An 18,047-nucleotide genomic window follows, 5' to 3' on the forward strand; every position below is an offset into this window, starting at 1 on the left:
ATATCTCTTCCAGGATATTCCCATCCTTGGTCACATAATACTCTTAATTTACCTAAAGGAATGCTGTCAAAATAAAGGGTAATTTTTAAAGGCTCTGTCTCACTCATGTAGCTATTATTCTTTTTTAAGTTAAGAGAATTTGTTTGGAAATACGAGTCTTGAGCATGAGAACACCCATATAATATTTTATTTTGGACTCATGATGCTCTCTGTCACTTTTTTGCCACCCACAGCTTTATTCTGGATGATTAAATGTGGGAAAGAAAGGAAAAAAGATAGCTTATTATGTTTGATTCAATGTGAAAGGCTGTCTTGGATAAGTTTAAAATTCCAATGGTAGAAATAAAATTCTATCCCAGATATAGATGTGACCTGCTTCTCAAAAGCTTCCTTAAAGGCTATTTTGGGGCACGTGTGGGATGAATTTGATGCGTGGAATAATAATAATAGCTGACACCTGTCAAATCCTACTCTGAAGGAGGCCCTATCCTAGTGCTTTGCATATATGCATTCACTTCATCCATACAGAAACCCTCTATTTTTTATCACTCCCATTTTACAGATGGGAAAACTGAGATGGAAAACAAGTAATAAAAATATACCCAAGGGCACACAGCTAGTCAGTGTCTGAGCTGGGCTTGGTTTGGGCTGCCTGGCTTCAGTAGGCTCTTTACCACTAGGTGACACTCCCTAATCAGAGTAAAGTTATGTTTTCTGCCTTAGTCTTTTTTTCCCTTTATTTTAATCCAAGTTTCAGATACTTGATTCTCAAGTTGGCAGTCATTTTGGCCTAATAATGCTTATTTTTTATTGCTCTGATTTTCAAAAACATTTTTGGTTGACAAAAATAAAAGTCAGCTTTTGAAACAGGTTAAACATGTAAATAATAGTGCTAGACATATTACCCAATCATAGTATATTAAGAATAAGTTTCAAAGTAAAACTATTCAGTGTTCCAATACAGTACAGTTATCATAAAGTCTAGTGTATGGTACTCTGTCTCCCATATTGTTTAGATTGTAGGACTTACACCCCTTAAAAATTTAAATATGTTTAAACTCGCCATTAAGTGAATTAACATCTCTTTTCGATAAAGTATTGTTGATTTTTGCCATGCTATGAAAGTAAAAATAGGCCGTTGTGGAAAATATGGAAAGTATAATATGGTATAAGCAACAACTTAATAACTTGTGTAATTTCACCACTCATAGGTGTATAATTCATGTTAGCATTAGTATATTTTTCTTCCAGCCTTCATGTGTTCATTCATTCAGCAGTTAGTTATCTTCTTTGAGCCAGACGCTATTCTAAACCCAAGGGAAAAAGCAGCTATCAAAATCATCTTTCTGCCTGAGGAGCTGATATTTTAGTGGGAGAAACAGACAATGAATAGATAAATAATATAATGTTGGGTTAGGGATAAGTGCTTTAAAGAAAAATGAGGCAGACTAATCGAGGCCCAGAGATTGCTGTTTTGGAGCGGACAGTCACAAGGGAGGCTGAGTGATGTGAGAAAGGTAGCCCGTGAATATCTAGGGAAGACTGTTACAGGCAGAGGAATAGCCAGTGCAAGGGCCCTGCAGTGGAAGCAGGCGTGGTCTGCCCAGGGACTAGCAAGGAAGCCAGTGTGACAGGAGTATGGTGCTCAAGGCATGCTAGGAAGTGACGTGGGAGAGGTGGTAGAGACTTGCAGCCTGTAAAAATAAGGGCTTTGCATTTCACTGAGTGAGATGGAAGCCTTTGGAGGGTTTAGTGCAGAGGAGCAATGTGATCTGACTTTGGTTCTAACAGAATCCCTCTGGCTGCCCTGGTGAGAACAGATTGCAGGAGACAGGGTGGCCTGGAGAAGGGTTTGAGGACAGGTGGTGAGACATGTATAGAGGGAAGACATGTGAAGAGAGCTTCTACAAGCCAAGGAATTCCCGAGGCCACTAGAAGTTTGGAGAGAGCAATAGGACAGCCTTCAGAAGAAACCATCCCCTCCCACACGTTGATTTCAGACTTCCAGACTGTGAGACGGTGACTTTCTGTTGTCTAAGCCGTGAAGTTTGCGGTGCTTTGATACAGGAGCACTAGCTAACTAATACACTTGGTGAGCAACTTGGCGAACAGTGGTGCCTTTTAAGGAACTGAATGCTGAGGAGGAGCTGGTTATGGAGCTTGGGGCTGGTGGGAGGAGGGGAATGAAGGTGTGCTAAATTTGAGCTCCCGTTAGACGTCCACTCGGAGCTGTCGAGGAGGTGGTTGGACATGGAGATCTGGAGTTCACCTAGGAGGACAGGGCCTGAGATCCGAATTGGAGCACAGTTTGGATGAAAATCAAAGCCACGTGACTAAATGAGGTCATCAGAAGGGTCCAAGGACCAAGCAAGCCCTGGGAAATGTCAACATTGAGAGATCAGGAAGGGAAAGTGGAGCTGGAGGGAGACTGAGAAGGTTGATGGTGAGGTCGGAAGGAGGCTGCTGGGGTGACGTCTCAGCCAAGGGAAGAAGGTGGTGAGGGAGGAGGGACTGATCCAGCGCTGCTCTTGGTCGAGAAGGGACAAGGCCCACCTTAGCAGCCAGGAGGGGACCAGGGACTCTGACTCAGGGGACAGGCAGAGATGCAAGGCTGACTGGACTGAGTTCTAGAGAGAGTAGGAAGGTTGCTTTTTTGTGTTTTTTTGTTTTTTTTTTATCTTGGCATTACATCATAAGCATTATCCCATGTCATTAAAAATGTTTTTAAAATGTCGTTTTTGACGACTTAATCAGATTTCATGATTTTTATCTATTCTTTGTTTTATGGGTAAGATATTTCTATTTTTTTACCACCATATTGATTGTAATACTGCAGTGAACAGATTTGAATATAAAATTTCCTAGATTAGGAATGATAAAATACAAACGGCATGAGTGTTCTCAGGGCTTAATCTTAAATATGGCCGATTGCTTTATCGATAGTCTGTACCCGTGGACACTCGCCTTGGCAGTGCAGGAGCTGGCTTGGCTCACGCCTCTCTTGCATACAGTATTGAGTTGACCAGAACATCCAGAGCAGTGTTAAGTTACAGTGGTGATGATGGGCATCAATGTTTTGTTCCTGATTTACAGGGTAGTGTCTCTGCTGGTTACATTAAATCGTACTAGATCAGCGTTCTGGACACATACATTTAAGAATATATAGTAACTCCTTCCCTGTTCCCCTGAACTCAATCGCTTATGAAAAGTCATTCTGGAATCAGTAGAGTCAATTTGCATTTTGCTTCTTGACAGCTTTGTGGCAGGTTTCACCACTAACATTTGGCCCTGCACTCTGGGACTGGGCATAGGAGTTATTTATTTCTCTCAGCTTTCAGATCTCATAGTAAGTTCATGATCTCAGAGAGGTCTTTTCTAATACCCCGAGTCCCCTAGGGATGGCCTCCCCGCCACACACCGTCTTCCCTTTCCAGAATGCTTGTAATAATTATAATCACTGTTGCTGTTGGTCTGCTGGCTGGGCTGTGGGCTCCACGGGGCAGAGATAGTGTTTTCTTCTCTACAGTTCTAGTCACAGGGCATGTGACGGTGCCTGGTGCAAAATGGAGTGCAGAATTGTCACTCGGGATTTTTTTGAGTGAGGGACTGAGGCACAGGTCAGACTTGGAACTAGCCCTAGGGCACACACCTGGGGCGGGGGGGTGGGGGGGGCGGTTCAAACTCAGGTCTGTGTGACTCCAGAGTCCAGCTTCATCTCACCCCACTGCCTACTGCCATCAGTAGGTGAGCTTGGGCAGGGAGGATTTTATATCGCCTCAAGGAAACAAACCATACTGAGAATTCTTTGTATCCTTTTTGGTCCCTTGAATATAATAATTCAAAATATTTGTTGATTGCCCACTTAGGGCCCTTCCTTCCTCATTTCTTCTATACCTTTATTATTCCAACACATACTGTATGATGATGATTTTTTTTTTTTTTATACTTGTCTGTCTTCCCTACTGGACTCTGATCTTCATGAGAGCAGGAAATTTGTCTTCTCCATCTTTTTATCTACAGTACTTGGCACAGTGCTAGTATATAAGGGGGAGGGACTCAATGTTTGAATAATGAATGGAGAAATATTATGATGGTACTAAAACAGAGATTAAAGATTTATTATTTAGAAATATATGGTCTTCTTTACAATGAACTATAAAGATATCATTTATAATCATACTTTATATGTGCATAATAGTTTAGTCTGTAAAACCCAAGATTTGTCGGAAACTTGTGTTTATTATACATACGTGCTAGCATTAGTGCACAAAATAAAATTATACTGTTATTAGAGAAGGTACTTAATGAATGACTGAATAGCAAAATAACCTTGTGTTTTTATTCACATTAATAGTATTGACATTTAAAAATTCATCGTATCACTTTATAATTCTAATTTTGAAAGGCTGTAATGACATATTTTACTCAATCTGTATGCTGCTTTTGCATTTTCATTGGTATAAATAACACTGCTGTGGACAGCTGGACATATGTATGTGTATAGTTATTTCCTTTTTTAAACTATTTTCTTAGGGTAAATTTCTAGAGATGAGGCTACTGAAATAGCCTGAAACATATTGTTAAACTGCTTTCTAAAAGGCTTGTATCATTTTACTACCACCTTTGTGACATGTTGTATTAATACTCTTACATGCCTTTTAAAAAATTAATTAGCCATAATAGTGTACCTCCTTGTTTTAGTTTGCATTTCCTTTGATGACTTACTTAATTTAGACATTATACCACAGGTTTATTTACTAATTGTATTTTCTTTTGTCTTAATTGTCTATTTCTGGCCTTTTTTCATTTTTTTCGATTTTGGTCTTAATTTGTTAAAGACAACTTTTATCAGTTCTTTCTATATAATAGCATTTTCTGAAAATTTTCTGGTTTTTCTCTTTTTTCTTTTGCTATTTTAAATTAAATATTTACATAGTCTAAACTGTAGACCTGTAACTTTGTTTTCTTTTTCACTGACTTAAAAAAAAAAACCAAAAAACGTAATAAAATGGCAGTAATAAGACCAGAAACAGAACCCAGAAAAACTGCTGGTAGTTTTTCATTATATGACTTATGACTTAATTACATTATACTCCGTGAGTGATTTCAGTTACCCATGGCGTGTGTTTGGCCTCAGCTGACCATCTATTTTAAATTAAATCACATGGTAACAAGCTACCCCTGCTGAGCTCAGGCTTCCAGAACTTCCAGCTTCCAGAACACAGCTCCTGGGGAATCAGGCAGATGAGGGTTCAGTCCTTGACATAAAGGCAGTAAACTCCTCATAAAGCCATGAGATTCTGCACACAACTTTTGTGACTTGTATCCCATGTAATTTGTGCTGTGCTCAACCATCTGACTATCTGCTTGGTTAAATTGTCACTTGAGAGCAGATTAGAAAAGCAAACAGCGTAGAAAGGGTAGGGAGAGAGCCTGGCTTGGAGGGGAGAGAACAGTGAAAGCACACACAGATCTGAGGTTTTTCGTAGAGATGTTCATAACGATCAAAACCCGTGAGTTATTAAATGTGTTGGTGCATGGTTCACCTATCTAGAACATTCGGTTTCGTGGAATTCTTCATTATTCCACAGGGCTGGATAGAAAAGGCACTGGGGTGTTATACTACTATTTTTTTGCTCCTTAGGGATTTTGGAGGAAGCGGACCCAGAGACATTTGCAATGAAAGTGCAGCATTTTATTTGGGTTTGGTACAAGGAGCATACAGAGTGAGAGGTAGATGAAACTGTGTGACCTCATGCTTTGTTTCTTGTGATCTGATATCACTTAGTGTTATTGAATGACTTCAAAGGGCAGCTGGGAATTACTGTGAAGACACACACAGCAAAGCAATTTCTCACCTGCTGTCTCTGATCACAGAAGACACAGTTAGACTCACATTTCTCCCTGGGACACATGCGGTCGACATGCTGCAACTTGTTTGGAGAGAAAGGCAAGGGGCAGAGAGTCACTCTGTTTGCCCTGTGTGGGCTGGGACGAGTTTTAAATATAATCAAGAGTTACTTTTTTGGAAATAAGAGCAATAGAGACTGAGCTTCAGGGCATGGGATGCTTCCTAAAAATACATTCGCTGAACTTTTAAAGAACATTAGGATCAGCTTGTTAAATTGGAGTAGGATTCAAATGTGGAAGAAATCTGAGAGTATTTTTTGGGGCAAAAATTGAGGATCTGTTTCAAATGATGAGTGTGGTCCTAAGGCTGACTTGGCAGCCAGGATGGAGTAGTATTTTGTTGCCCATCCTGCTCACCCAGGTCTTGATGTGGGCTTCCTGCAGGCCCACTTTGTGCAAACTGAATTCATTATTGTCATGTTGGCAATTTCTGCCACTTTGACCAGCCTCATCCCCATGATCATCCCTTCACCCTGTGATTAAGGATCAGGTTTTAACTATCTTCAATTCTCAATTGCCTTTTGTTGGCTTATTTTTAAAAAATTTATAAAATTGAAAGGTATACAGAAAAGTAAAAAGGCTACCAGAGTCAGCACCTATGTATCTACTACCCACAGTGAATACAGGTCTAACCTGTTGTCATACTTTCTACCCATCTTTTTTTTTTTAAAGAAAAAAATTCTCCAATAAAGTGACCCATTTCCTTCTCTAGAGTTTGCTTCCTTCCCTGAGGTGTCACTGTCATGAATTTAGTGTGACTCCAGTACATATTTTTATGCTTTTGTTGATTTCCTATGTATCCATAAGAACAATGAGTATTGCTTTATGTATTTAAAAATTACATGGACAGTTATTATAATATCATATAAAGAACAGTATTATAAAGTAGCATCCTATAATTTACTTTCTTCAGTCAGTGTTATTTTCAAAAGATTCATCCATGTTGCTTGGTATATAGATCTAGATCATGATTTTAACTGCTGTATACTGTTCCATTATATGAAATACCACAGTTTATCAATTCATCTATCAATGCCACTATTTTCCTACTATAATTGGTGGGCAATGAACATTCCTGTATATGTCTGCTTGAGCACATGACAGCCTAGAAGTGAAATTGCTGGGTATTAGAGTTTGACATGACAATAATGAATTCAGTTTGCACATTATAACCTTACTAAATATTGCCATATTGCTTTTCACAGAGGTGAGTATCACATATACCCTCATGAGCAGTATATAAGAGTTCCCATTTCCCTATATCTTTGCTAACACTTGGTGGTAACAGACTTATTGCCAGTGTCTTGGGTGTAGAATTGCATCTCAATGTTGTTTTGATTTGCAGTTCTCTGATAATTGGAGAGGTTGAATATCTTCTCACATTTATTTCACATTTCATCATCTGTGAATAGCCAATTCATGTCCTTTGTCCATTTTTTTTCCTATTGATTTTTAGGAATTCTTGATACATCTGGTTACTAATCCTTTGTTAAATATATTGCAGGTTGTCTTCTCTTGATCATTTGTGTTTCAATGTTTTGTATGGTATCTTTTAAATTTTGTTTTAGTCAAGTTCATCAATTCTTTTGGATTTTTACTTACTGTTTCACATTTGAGAAATTCTTTCTTCCCCCAAACCATGAAGATATTCTGTCACATTTCCTCTTAAAAATTTTAAAGATCTGGTATGTATATTCTTAAGTGGGGTAGGGATCTAGTTTTGATTCTTTTAGATGGTTGGCTCTTTCTTTTCCAACCCCAGTTTTTTAGTCCATTGTTTTTCTGTAGATTTGTTATACCTTCTCCATCATGTTGCAAGTCTCCATTTATATTTGAGTCTGTTTCTAAGCTTTTTGTTAAATTTCATTGATCTGTTTTCTATTTCTGAACTGGTACCACATTCTTACCAGTTATGGTAGTTTGTAGAATCTTTTGTATTATCTACATAGACACATAGGTAAACTAAAGTAATGATGATACATTTGTTTCTCCCTTCCTACTTCTTAGACCTTTTTTCTTGTTTTGCCAGGTTGGCTGGGACTTACAATATAACATCAACGGTAGAGGTTATTGTGGGCATTTAGACTTGTTTCCAGCTTTGATAGGAATGCTTCTACAGTTTCCTCATAATATTTGCTGTAGGTTTTGGTATACTCTTTGTTGTGTGGGATTTGCTGTAGTTACTGTCTACCAGAACAAAGAAATCCCTTTGTATTCCTAGTGGGCTAACAGTTTTTGTTTGTTATTATGAATAAGTGATGAATTTTATTGGAAAATTTTATGCATTCATCGAGACAAGTTCTCATTTAATTTTTTAACATGCAGAATTCCATGGACAGACTTGCTGACATTTAAAACCATCCTTATATTTCTGGAATTAATTCAGCTTGCTTTTCTGTTTTGGAAATACTGTCGTATTTGATTTACTAATATTTTATTTAGGAATTGTGCATCTATATTCTTAACTGTGATTTGTAGCTGAGTTTTCTTCTGTGTACAGTTCTTGCCTGATTTTGATATTGAGGTTTTACTCTTAAAGGGAGTTTAATTCTGGGGTCTGTACTGAATGTCCTGACTCTGGCGGGTCAGGACTTGGAATTTGCAGCTTACAGGTCCTGGGTAGTTTGTTGCACCCTATTCCTGTGCAGCTCAGTATCAGGTGAAGAGTCCGGGGCCCTCTGCAGATCTCTGGGCTATCTCTGTGTGCAGGTCTCTCCTCTCTAGGACTCTGCCCTGCAGATTCCGGCCACTCAGCCTCCATCACGCTGTGCATGGGCTCCCTCCCTGCGCGGTGATCTGCCGAGTGCTTCCTGCAGGTGGTTGGGGTGATCCTAGGGCTCCCCTCTTGATGCCCTTCTCTTAGGATCCACAGTCCTCTCTTGCCAGTTGTCTGGTATCTAACAACAGTTGTCTTATATCTTTCATCCAGTTTCCTAGTTGTTTATGGGAAAAAAGCCTTGTTTGGTAACAGTTATTCCATCATGGCCACCTGTTTCCATCATGGAAATCCGTTTCTTTAACATGAAAAAAATCTTAAAAATGATTGTTCTGTGTTTGGAATGGGGGATGCGGTAGAGGGTTAATTCACTGTGCTTATCTCGAGGAGAAGTCATCTTACAGGATTAGCTACTTAATGAATGGTGGGCTCCCCCCAACTTCTGGTTCCTTTTCACAAACTGAGTATCTCTCAGAAGCTTTTTTTTCTACTGCACCTGAAATGTCTTAGGCTAATTCCCTTAATGCGCTTTTGTACTGGAGGTTTAGTACCTTGTAACAGCTCCTATCAGCTCATTGTGATGTTCTTTTCTGTGAATCCACAACCAGTTTGTTTCCGAGTGCCCCTACCCTTCAAAGTTCTTTTAGAACACATTGGATCTGGGCTTCTGAAACTGTTTAACAGCATACTGCTAAATGCCACTGCAGACCATGTATATGAGCAGAGTACATTTAAATATTAATTTTGATTTAAAAACATCTTTGGAAGATTGGAGACTGTTTGAACAACTGGCAAACCAAATCCAGAGATGTAGTTGTTATTATGTAATGGATCAAGAGCCCACTTATTATCTTCCCTTTATAGATGTCCTTAAATCCCAGCATTCTTGGAAAGAAATGGCTGTCCTTTGACATCAGTCAACCAAGGTGATGTTCAGGCTCCTGTCCTTGGGTACGAAAAGTTTTGCGTTAGCCAATTATAACTGACCTCACGGTTTATATTCTAGTTGGGAAATAAAAGAGCTTTGTTAAAAGATAATTAATGTATGTGACAGTACATGTGAAATGTGAAGTGAATGATGAAAATGGCGCAGGAGGTTCAGGTGATAAAAATGGCGCAGGAGATCGGGGTGGGCGTTTGGGAAGGACTTCACAGAGGAGGAGGACGTTTCAGATGAGCAAGAGCTTGAGGGGCCAGCCCGTGTTTCAGGACAGGGCCCCGGGTGTGCAGAGGCAAGAAGGGGTGAACTTCTGCAGGGATGGACCAGGGGGCACTGAGGGTGGAAAGGGGGGGTTGGGGTCCAGATGTAGAGGGTCTTGAATGTATCTCAAGGGCAGCTAAAATGTGTTGAAAATTTTTAAACGGAGAGAAAATAATTAAAAGAGCTGCACTTTGGGAAGATTAGTCTGTCAGCAAGTCTGGTAGGATTTTGTTCCCTCACCTATTGGTTCTCAAGTTTGGCTGCATATTGCAATCACCTAGAGAGTTAAAAAACGGAAAAACAAAACTAAAACTGATGCATGAGCCCCTTCCCCCAGAGATTCTGATTCAATCAGCCTGGAGTTAGGTCTGGATTTTGAGAGTTTTTAAAAGCTCCCCAGGTGATTCTAATGTGCTGCAAAGCCTGAGAACCACTGCCCAGACCACTGATAAGATCTTTTTTCTAATTAAAAAAAAATTTTTTTTTTAGTAATTAATTAATTTGTTTTTTTGGCTGTGTTGGGTCTTTGTTGCTGTGCACAGGCTTTCTCTAGTTGCGGTAAGCGGGGGCTACTCTTCCTTGCGGTGTGTGGGCTTCTCATTGCAGTGGCTTCTCTTGTTGTGGAGCACGGGCTCTAGGCGCGTGGGCTTCAGTAGTTGTGGCACATGGGCTCAGCAGCTGTGGCTTGTGGGCTTTAAGGCGCAGGCTCAGTAGTTGTGGCTCGCGGGCTCTAGAGCGCAGGCTCAGTAGTTGTGGTACATGGGCTTTGTTGCTCCGCGGCATGTGGGATCTTCCCGGACCAGGGCTTGAACCCATGTCCCCTGCATTGGCAGGTGGATTCTTAACCACTGTGCCACCAGGGAAATCCCACTGATAAGATCTTGATGTAGTGTTTACTCATTGTGTTCAACCACAGCTGGCCAGGCAAATGCAGAACCAACTGGTGGAAAACATTTTAAAGAACTTCTGTAAGAGTTAAAGTATTCCACATAGTTCAGAACCTCAGTTAGAATAACAGTTTTCTCCAGAAACAGAGTCACAGAAAACAAACTAGTGGTTACCAAAGGGGAGAGGGAAGGGGGGAGGGACAAATTAGGGGTATGGATTTAACAGATACAAACTAGTATGTATGAAATAGATAAGCAACAAGGGTATATTGTATAGCACAGGGAATTATAGCCCTTATCTTATAATAACTTTTCATGGAGTATAATCTGTAAATATACTAAATATCTATGCTGACACCCGAAACCAATGTAATACTGTAAGTCAACTATACTTCAATTAAAAAAAAGAATAACAGTTTTCTCATAAATACCTACAAATTTTTACATTGGCCATGAAGTAGATGGTGACAAATGTATAAACTTTTGGAAGGGACCCATAATTATCTTGAGAATTTGGTCACATGGAAAAAATTTTTAACTTTTTGCATTAAAAACAGAAGGGCAACATAAGACAAACACGTCTGTCACGGCAAGAATTCAGTAACATAAAAGTCATTGTAGTGTGAAAATACCAAACTTGCAGTGATAAAAATGTAAGTTCTCAGAAAACTTTGGTGGAAGGCTGCCAATTTCCAAATGCTTTGTCAGTGGTTCTCAAACTTGAGTGAGCATCAGACTCACCTGGAGGGCAGTCAGATTGCTGGGCTCCAGTTTGGGATTTAGCAGGCCAGGGGCAGCCCAAGAAGGTGCATTTCTAAAGTGTTTCCAGGTGATGCTGCTGCTGGTCCAAGCACCACACTTTGAGAAGTGACACGTGGGAACCGCTATTGCACAAGGTCCAAATATCACACGAAAAAGGGCTTGATAAAATGTGGTTGCAGAGGGACTTCCCTGGTGGCGCAGTGGTTAAGAATCCACCTGCCAATGCAGGGGACACGGGTTCGAGCCCTGGTCCAGGAACATCCCACATGCCGCGGAGCAACTAAGCCCGTGCGCCACAACTACTGAGCCCACGAGCCACAATTACTGAGCCCGCGTGCCTAGAGCCCGTGCTCCGCAACCAGAGAAGCCACCGCAATGAGAAGCCCGCGCACCGCAACGAAGAGTAGCTCCCGCTCGCCGCAACTAGAGAAAGCCTGCGCGCAGCAATGAAGACCCAAAGCAGCCAAAAATAAAAATAAATTAAAAAAAAAAAATGTAGTTGCAGAACGTGAGTTTTGCTTTTCGTGTCAGGGGAGGGGCTTGTCTTGGCAATTAGGGAATCTGTTCCCGCCCCCAGTTGAAGCCAGCCCCTCCTGTCTGCATGCTCCAGGAGGCTGCTGTTGGAGCCCAAGTGGAGAAGGTGGAAGAGGAAATTGTCTAATCATTCTCCTTATTGTCTTTTCAGACTTAGTGTGAAAGGGTGTTATTGTATATAGTCATACTGTTCTGTCATATGTTCTTTTCTGTGTGAGTTTAAAGTTCTTTTTTTCCTTAATTATTCTTTCCCCACTCCCCTCACCCTACCACATGCAAAATTTGAAGAGTTCAAAGAAAATCGCTTCCCTGTTATACTTCTAACTCCTCAAGATAGGCCCTTGTTGCATATTCTCGGTGGTTTGGGGGAAGATTTCGGTGCTTGGCTTCCATCTAGGTACCAGCTCTTGTAAGCCGCTCCGTGCAGCCTTCCTGGTAGATTTGTAGACATTTGCAGTACACCTTGGGAAGGAGGAGAAGTGGAAATCATTCTCAGATGTTAAACCGAAACATGTTTCTAATTGAAAGTATGAAGAGAATGTATACATGAAAGTGCCTGGGGTGGGGGGTGATCTCTGGCAGAGGCTCAGCTTTGAAAGCCCCATCCAGTCCTCGCTTGTGGCCACTTCTGTTCTCTCTGGGTGGAGCCCATTTCCATTCCTGTGACATTCCATAAATAACCGTGGCTGAGTAGGGACCTAATGATCATCACTCGGCCAGGAAAACGCTGATAAATTAGAATCGTGAACTTTAGAAGTGCATAGCTTTTGACTTTGAATTCTAGAAGCCTAATATGGAAAGAGCCCTCGGGGACCATTTTAGAACAAGCAGCTACTGCCCTCCCCCCTGCCCCTGGACTTGTACAGGTACAGAGGCCAAGCTTAAGTAACTTACCCCAAGGTCACCTCAGGAGCTGGCTGCATTTTTCTTTCCTTTTATTTTTTTTCTCCCAAGAATCCTTCCAAATTTTTAGAAAATTTGTCAGCCTAGTATTCTGACACTCGGCAGCCATTTGTTATCATTATTTGCTGTAATTAATAGGAATTGTAGGGAGATAGGAAAAGTATCTTCTCTTGTTTATAGAAAATCAGTAGGTTTCAGGGCTTTTAGGTCTTAGTCATTTGGCTCCTCCATAACTGAGCCTCCTCTGGTTCATATTCCTCATCTATTTTGTGATTGTTTGTAGACTGAACCTTGTGCTGAATTTTATGGGAGATTTAGTATTGGGATCTGCCTCAGGACAAAGAGTTTAAGTCAAAGGTGGGCTGATAGCAAAAGGTTCATTTAAATAAATTAATTTGGACAAATAAAGAAGGGACTGAAGGAATCATGTCTATAGGCCTATGATGTTTATAAAATTTAAGTCAGTAACATCTAAACTCCCAGGGGACCTTGCCTATGATAAAATCCACTCACCCTACCCGTGACCCATAGCCCTGCTAACTTTAAAACTCTGCTCGGCCGCAAGTCTGGTGATTCAAAGTACATGCATCCTAGTTAATAGGAGATAAAGAGGTTGTTTCTTTTTGGTTGCCTTTTGTTATAAGATTAGGGATGTACTGGCTTAAAAAAAGAAAAAAATCTATGCATATATATGCATATATGTACGTATATATTTACATATATATATATATATAAAGGTTGACTCTCAACCTTTCTGCCCTTGGTTTTTCTCTCAAAAAAAAAGGTAGGTTGGACTAGATTTCTGAAACAGTCACTCCAAGCTCTGATAGCTTATGCAAGATGAAGGCTGTAACACTTTTGGGGGTTTGGGTTTGGAATTGGGCTTTTGTTTTTTGCCAAATGTTGTTTGGATACCTAAAATTTAAACTTAAGCCACAGAACACAACTTAAAAAGAAGGGCAGAGTACTTTCTTTTTTTCCCTGTATTTCTGATGCATTTCTGAGTGGCAGCTGTAGTAAAGCGGCTAAGAATGATGACTTTGGAGCCAGTTCACTTGAATTCAAATCCCAACTCTCCTATTTACTAATGATTGTGTGACCTTTGGCAAATTATATAACCCCAGTGCCTCTTTCTTCATCAGTAAAATGAGCAAAATAAAATATCTACTTGAAACAGTTGCTGGGGGGTTAGATTTGTCGATATCTATTAGAATAATGCCTGGCACATAGGAAGCCATTAATAAATATTATCTATTATCGTCATCATCATCAACATCATCATCATTTTGTTTTATTGAGGGATAGCCCGATGCTACTGGTAAGTCTTTGGAAGAATTAGTAAAGTCTACAATGCTTTTCTTCAAAGTGTGTCTTCTATTTCTTTCTGCAGCAAGCTGTGTTCCTCCATGTCAGAATGGAGGGATGTGTCTCCGGCCTCAACTCTGTGTGTGTAAACCAGGGACCAAGGGCAAAGCCTGTGAGACAACAGCTGCCCAGGACACCTCGTCACCAGTCTTTGGAGGGCAGAGTCCTGTGGCTGCTTCCTCCTGGGTCCCTCCTGAGCAAGCAGCAAAGCACACTTCGTCTAAGAAGGCAGACACTCTACCAAGAGTCAGTCCTGTGGCCCAGATGACCTTGACCCTCAAGCCGAAGCCTTCAGTGGGACTCTCCCAGCAGATACATTCTCAGTGAGTGTTTTGAACTTGCCTCCAGCTCAGGAGCATCTTAAGTTCTCTCTTGGATGCATTGCTTTAAATCACTCTTCTTTTCCTGCACAATTTGCAGAAATCACTTGGATAGTAATGTCCTTCTTTCCTTTTCTTAAGGTTTTACATGTTATGTTTACACATCAAGTGTCTTAAAAATACTTGATATGTGTGTTTAGCCTCTGCAGGGAAGATTTACCATAAGCATTAAGCAAAGCAGTAGTGAGGATTAAGGGGATCAAGGTTGGAAGGGAATAATAAAGGTAGTTGTTTGGTTATGGTGGAGTTGTGAGTTAAACAATTCTCTTTTTTCGAGGTGGGGGGTGCTTTAAAGTTTTTGAAGTCATAATTTAAAAAGAGAAACAGTGAGTGTGATTTTTATAGGTACATGGAAAAGGTAGGAACTCATCTTTCCACAGAGAAGGTATTCAAGTGAAAGTGAGTCCTGGGAAAGAGAATCTCTCCACCTTGGTAGCAGGTTAAGTGTATCTTCTATTAAACACCATGTTTACCTCCCAGTTGCCATGCAGGTCCATTTTTGGTGAATGAGCTTGTGTTTTATTTATGGGAGCATGTTTTTTTTCTTAGCGTTAGGAAGTAAGTGCTATTCTGAACAAAATGAGAATTCTGTAAGGACAGGGTCCTTACACAAATTGTTTCCTTTTAATTAGCTGCTCTACATGGATAACAAGATGCAGAATGACTGCAGCTATCACTTGTCATTTGTCTAGGAATGTAAAATACAGGAAGTTCTCAACTTAAAAATGACCCAGCAGTTCATCTGTAAGTCACTTGCTTGGAATTTTGAATGCTTTCCCCACCAACCCCCCGGGATAGCTTCCACCTGGTGATTAGTATCCCGTCAGCCCACAGAAGTTATTTAATCTGTTACTACAGATGAAATTATCCTAATTTATACTTCCCCTTTGAATAGGCCACCTACTGTCCCTGATGAGTGGGGTTCTGATAACTTTTTCCTTTCTCTTGTTCCCTCCTCAGTCCTCTTCTTTCTTTTTTTCATTTTTTCCCTCTCATTTCTTCTTGCCTCATTCTTCAATTCTACCATGATAAAGAGATTTGGGAGGCTGTGCTGGAATCTAAGCACTTTGCTGCCATTTCAACTGGAAAACACATCCTGCAGCCCTCAAGAAGAAGGAATTGTAGTTATAGCCAGTACTTAGTAACTGCTTACTGCATGCCAGGTACTGTTTCACGTGCGTTGTATGATTATTCATTTATAACTCACAGTGATACCCCATCAGGTAGGTGCCATTACAAACCCCATTTTACAGATGGGGAAACTGAGGTGCAGAGTGCTTAAGTAATGTATTCAAGGTCCACAGTTAATAAGTGAGTAATAAGTGTTAGGATTTAAATAGAGGCAGAATAAGGAGAATACATATTAGGCTTTAAATGGAGGCAGCCAGGCTCCAGCATCCATGCCCTGAAGTGTAAAGAGTGGCAGACTTTCTCTGTAAAGGGCCAGATAGTAACTATTTGTAGCTTTGTGGGACATGTGGTTTCTGTTGCAGCTTCTCAATTCTGCCGTCCTTAGCACAAAAGCAGCCATAGACAATGCATAGGTGAATGAGTGTGAGTGCGCTAATAAAACTTTATTGATGGATGTTGAAATTTGAGTTTCATATAAATTTCATGGCACGCAATATTATTCTTTTGAGTTTTTTTCTCAACCATTTAAAAATGTAAAAATCATTCTTAGCTTATGGGCCATACAGAAACAGCCTGTGTGGGCCAGGTTTGGCCCCTGAGGTGTAGTTTGCTGACCCCTTCTCTAAAGGATAGTAGTGTTTTTTTGTGTCAGAACATGTGTCTTTGAAATAATATAAAGCATTGATTATATCCTAGCTAGACATCTCTCTTCCCGCATTGTTCTGGATCTTAAAAACAAAGAACAATTCTGTGTTGAACTATGCCTTGGCAGTCAAGAGTCAGATTACTGTGCATTGCAGTTATTTTTTTCTAGCATTATTACTTACATAAGCTGTGAAGTCATTTACAAGTGACATTATTTATCCTGAATATCACCATCCCCTGTTAGAATTTGACCCTCTATGATGTGCATATATGGATTGTTAGTGAGAACCATATGTCAGATGTCAGATAAAGGAGCAACTTTTTCCCCCTCCCCCTTTTTTCTTTTTTTGGTAGCAGCAGTGTAATTTAGACAAGAATGTTGTGAGTCAAAGAGGAGGCTAAGGTTTCAGCTCCAACTTGGCTTTGGGAAAATAAAAGTCATTAGATAATTTGCTTCAGAGACCTCATCTGCTGAATGAAGATGGTTTTTACGATCGCATTGTTATAGGCATGTGTTTATGGGCGTGCCTACTGCGTGCTTTTGGGTGAGGAGAAGAGATGGCCCAAGATGCTAACAATTCTGATGTTTTCCTAATAAACTTTTGTCAGTTGCCCTGTTATCTGGGCACTGCAGGGAGTATTAAGATGTACAAGATGCAATTCTGCTCTTAAGGAGATTTTGAAATGATAGATGAGCTATCACTTGAGAGGGGTACAAAGGAAGGGGTACAGTTGGCCCACTGATGAATTTAGGTAATGACCTGATCACCTGAAATTTAAACTGTCAAGGAGGCACATATGATAGGACCATTTTGGCTACTTTTGAGAAATGTAACAGTTCTTAAGTTACCTTTTTGTAATATTGCCTACTTTAGGGTGTTTCAGGGTTTGGTTTGGTTTTTGTCTAGTGAAGGAGGAAATTAATTAAGCCTTCTTAAAATGCTTGTAGACATAAAGGCACCTAAAATATCCAAATGTGTAGTTAGTGTTACATCCATTATGTGGCATATGAAATGCTGCAGTCTTGATCATTTATTCAGGTTTTTATTGAGCACATGCTATGTACCATGCATTGTTCTAGGGGCTCAGGATGTAGCACTGAACAACTAAACATAATGTCTGCCTTCCTGGAGCCTACAGTCTGGAAGGGGGGAGACGATTGATGAGTGGTGTAATTAAAACATATGTTAGATTGAGGTAAGTGCTGTGGAGAAAATAAAACTGCAGTAATGGACAGGGAGTGCAGGGTGGGTGTGGGATGGGAAGGAGTGAGGGCCCTGGTGGTTTTAAATAGGCTGTCAGGGAAGGTTCTGCTGAGGTGGTGACATTTAAGCAAAGGCCCGGAGAAGGTGAGGGTGTGAATCATGGAGAAGTGTGGGGCTAGGGCAGAGGCCCCAGCCGGAGCCTGCCTGGGCTGTTTGAGGAATAGCGACTTTAGTAAAACTGTAATGTTAAAACTACACATTTTAGGCAAGTGGGGGTTGGATGAATTGGTTTTACTTTGGCCAAATTGGTTTTAGACAGCTTGGCTTAGAACCAGATACAAAGTTCTCTAGAAAAATCAAAGGAGGGAGCAATTGTTTATAGATTTTGGAGCATTGGGGATGTGGAGG

The 18,047-nt window shown here is 40.5% G+C and overlaps 1 protein-coding gene across 6 annotated transcripts in view; it reads left to right on the top strand.

Moving 5' to 3' along the window:
• LTBP1 (latent transforming growth factor beta binding protein 1) overlaps positions 1 to 18,047 on the top strand; it is a 419,947-nt gene that overhangs the window by 41,086 nt on the left and 360,814 nt on the right. For all 6 annotated transcript variants that reach the window (XM_061210616.1, XM_061210619.1, XM_061210618.1 and 3 more), the window contains exon 3: positions 14,304 to 14,601. In XM_061210616.1, the coding sequence (XP_061066599.1) occupies positions 14,304 to 14,601 (298 nt within the window). The remainder of the gene's footprint in view (positions 1 to 14,303; positions 14,602 to 18,047) is intronic.

The sequence above is a fragment of the Eubalaena glacialis genome, chromosome 14 (genome assembly GCF_028564815.1).
Source record: "Eubalaena glacialis isolate mEubGla1 chromosome 14, mEubGla1.1.hap2.+ XY, whole genome shotgun sequence".
Lineage (NCBI taxonomy): Eukaryota > Metazoa > Chordata > Mammalia > Artiodactyla > Balaenidae > Eubalaena > Eubalaena glacialis.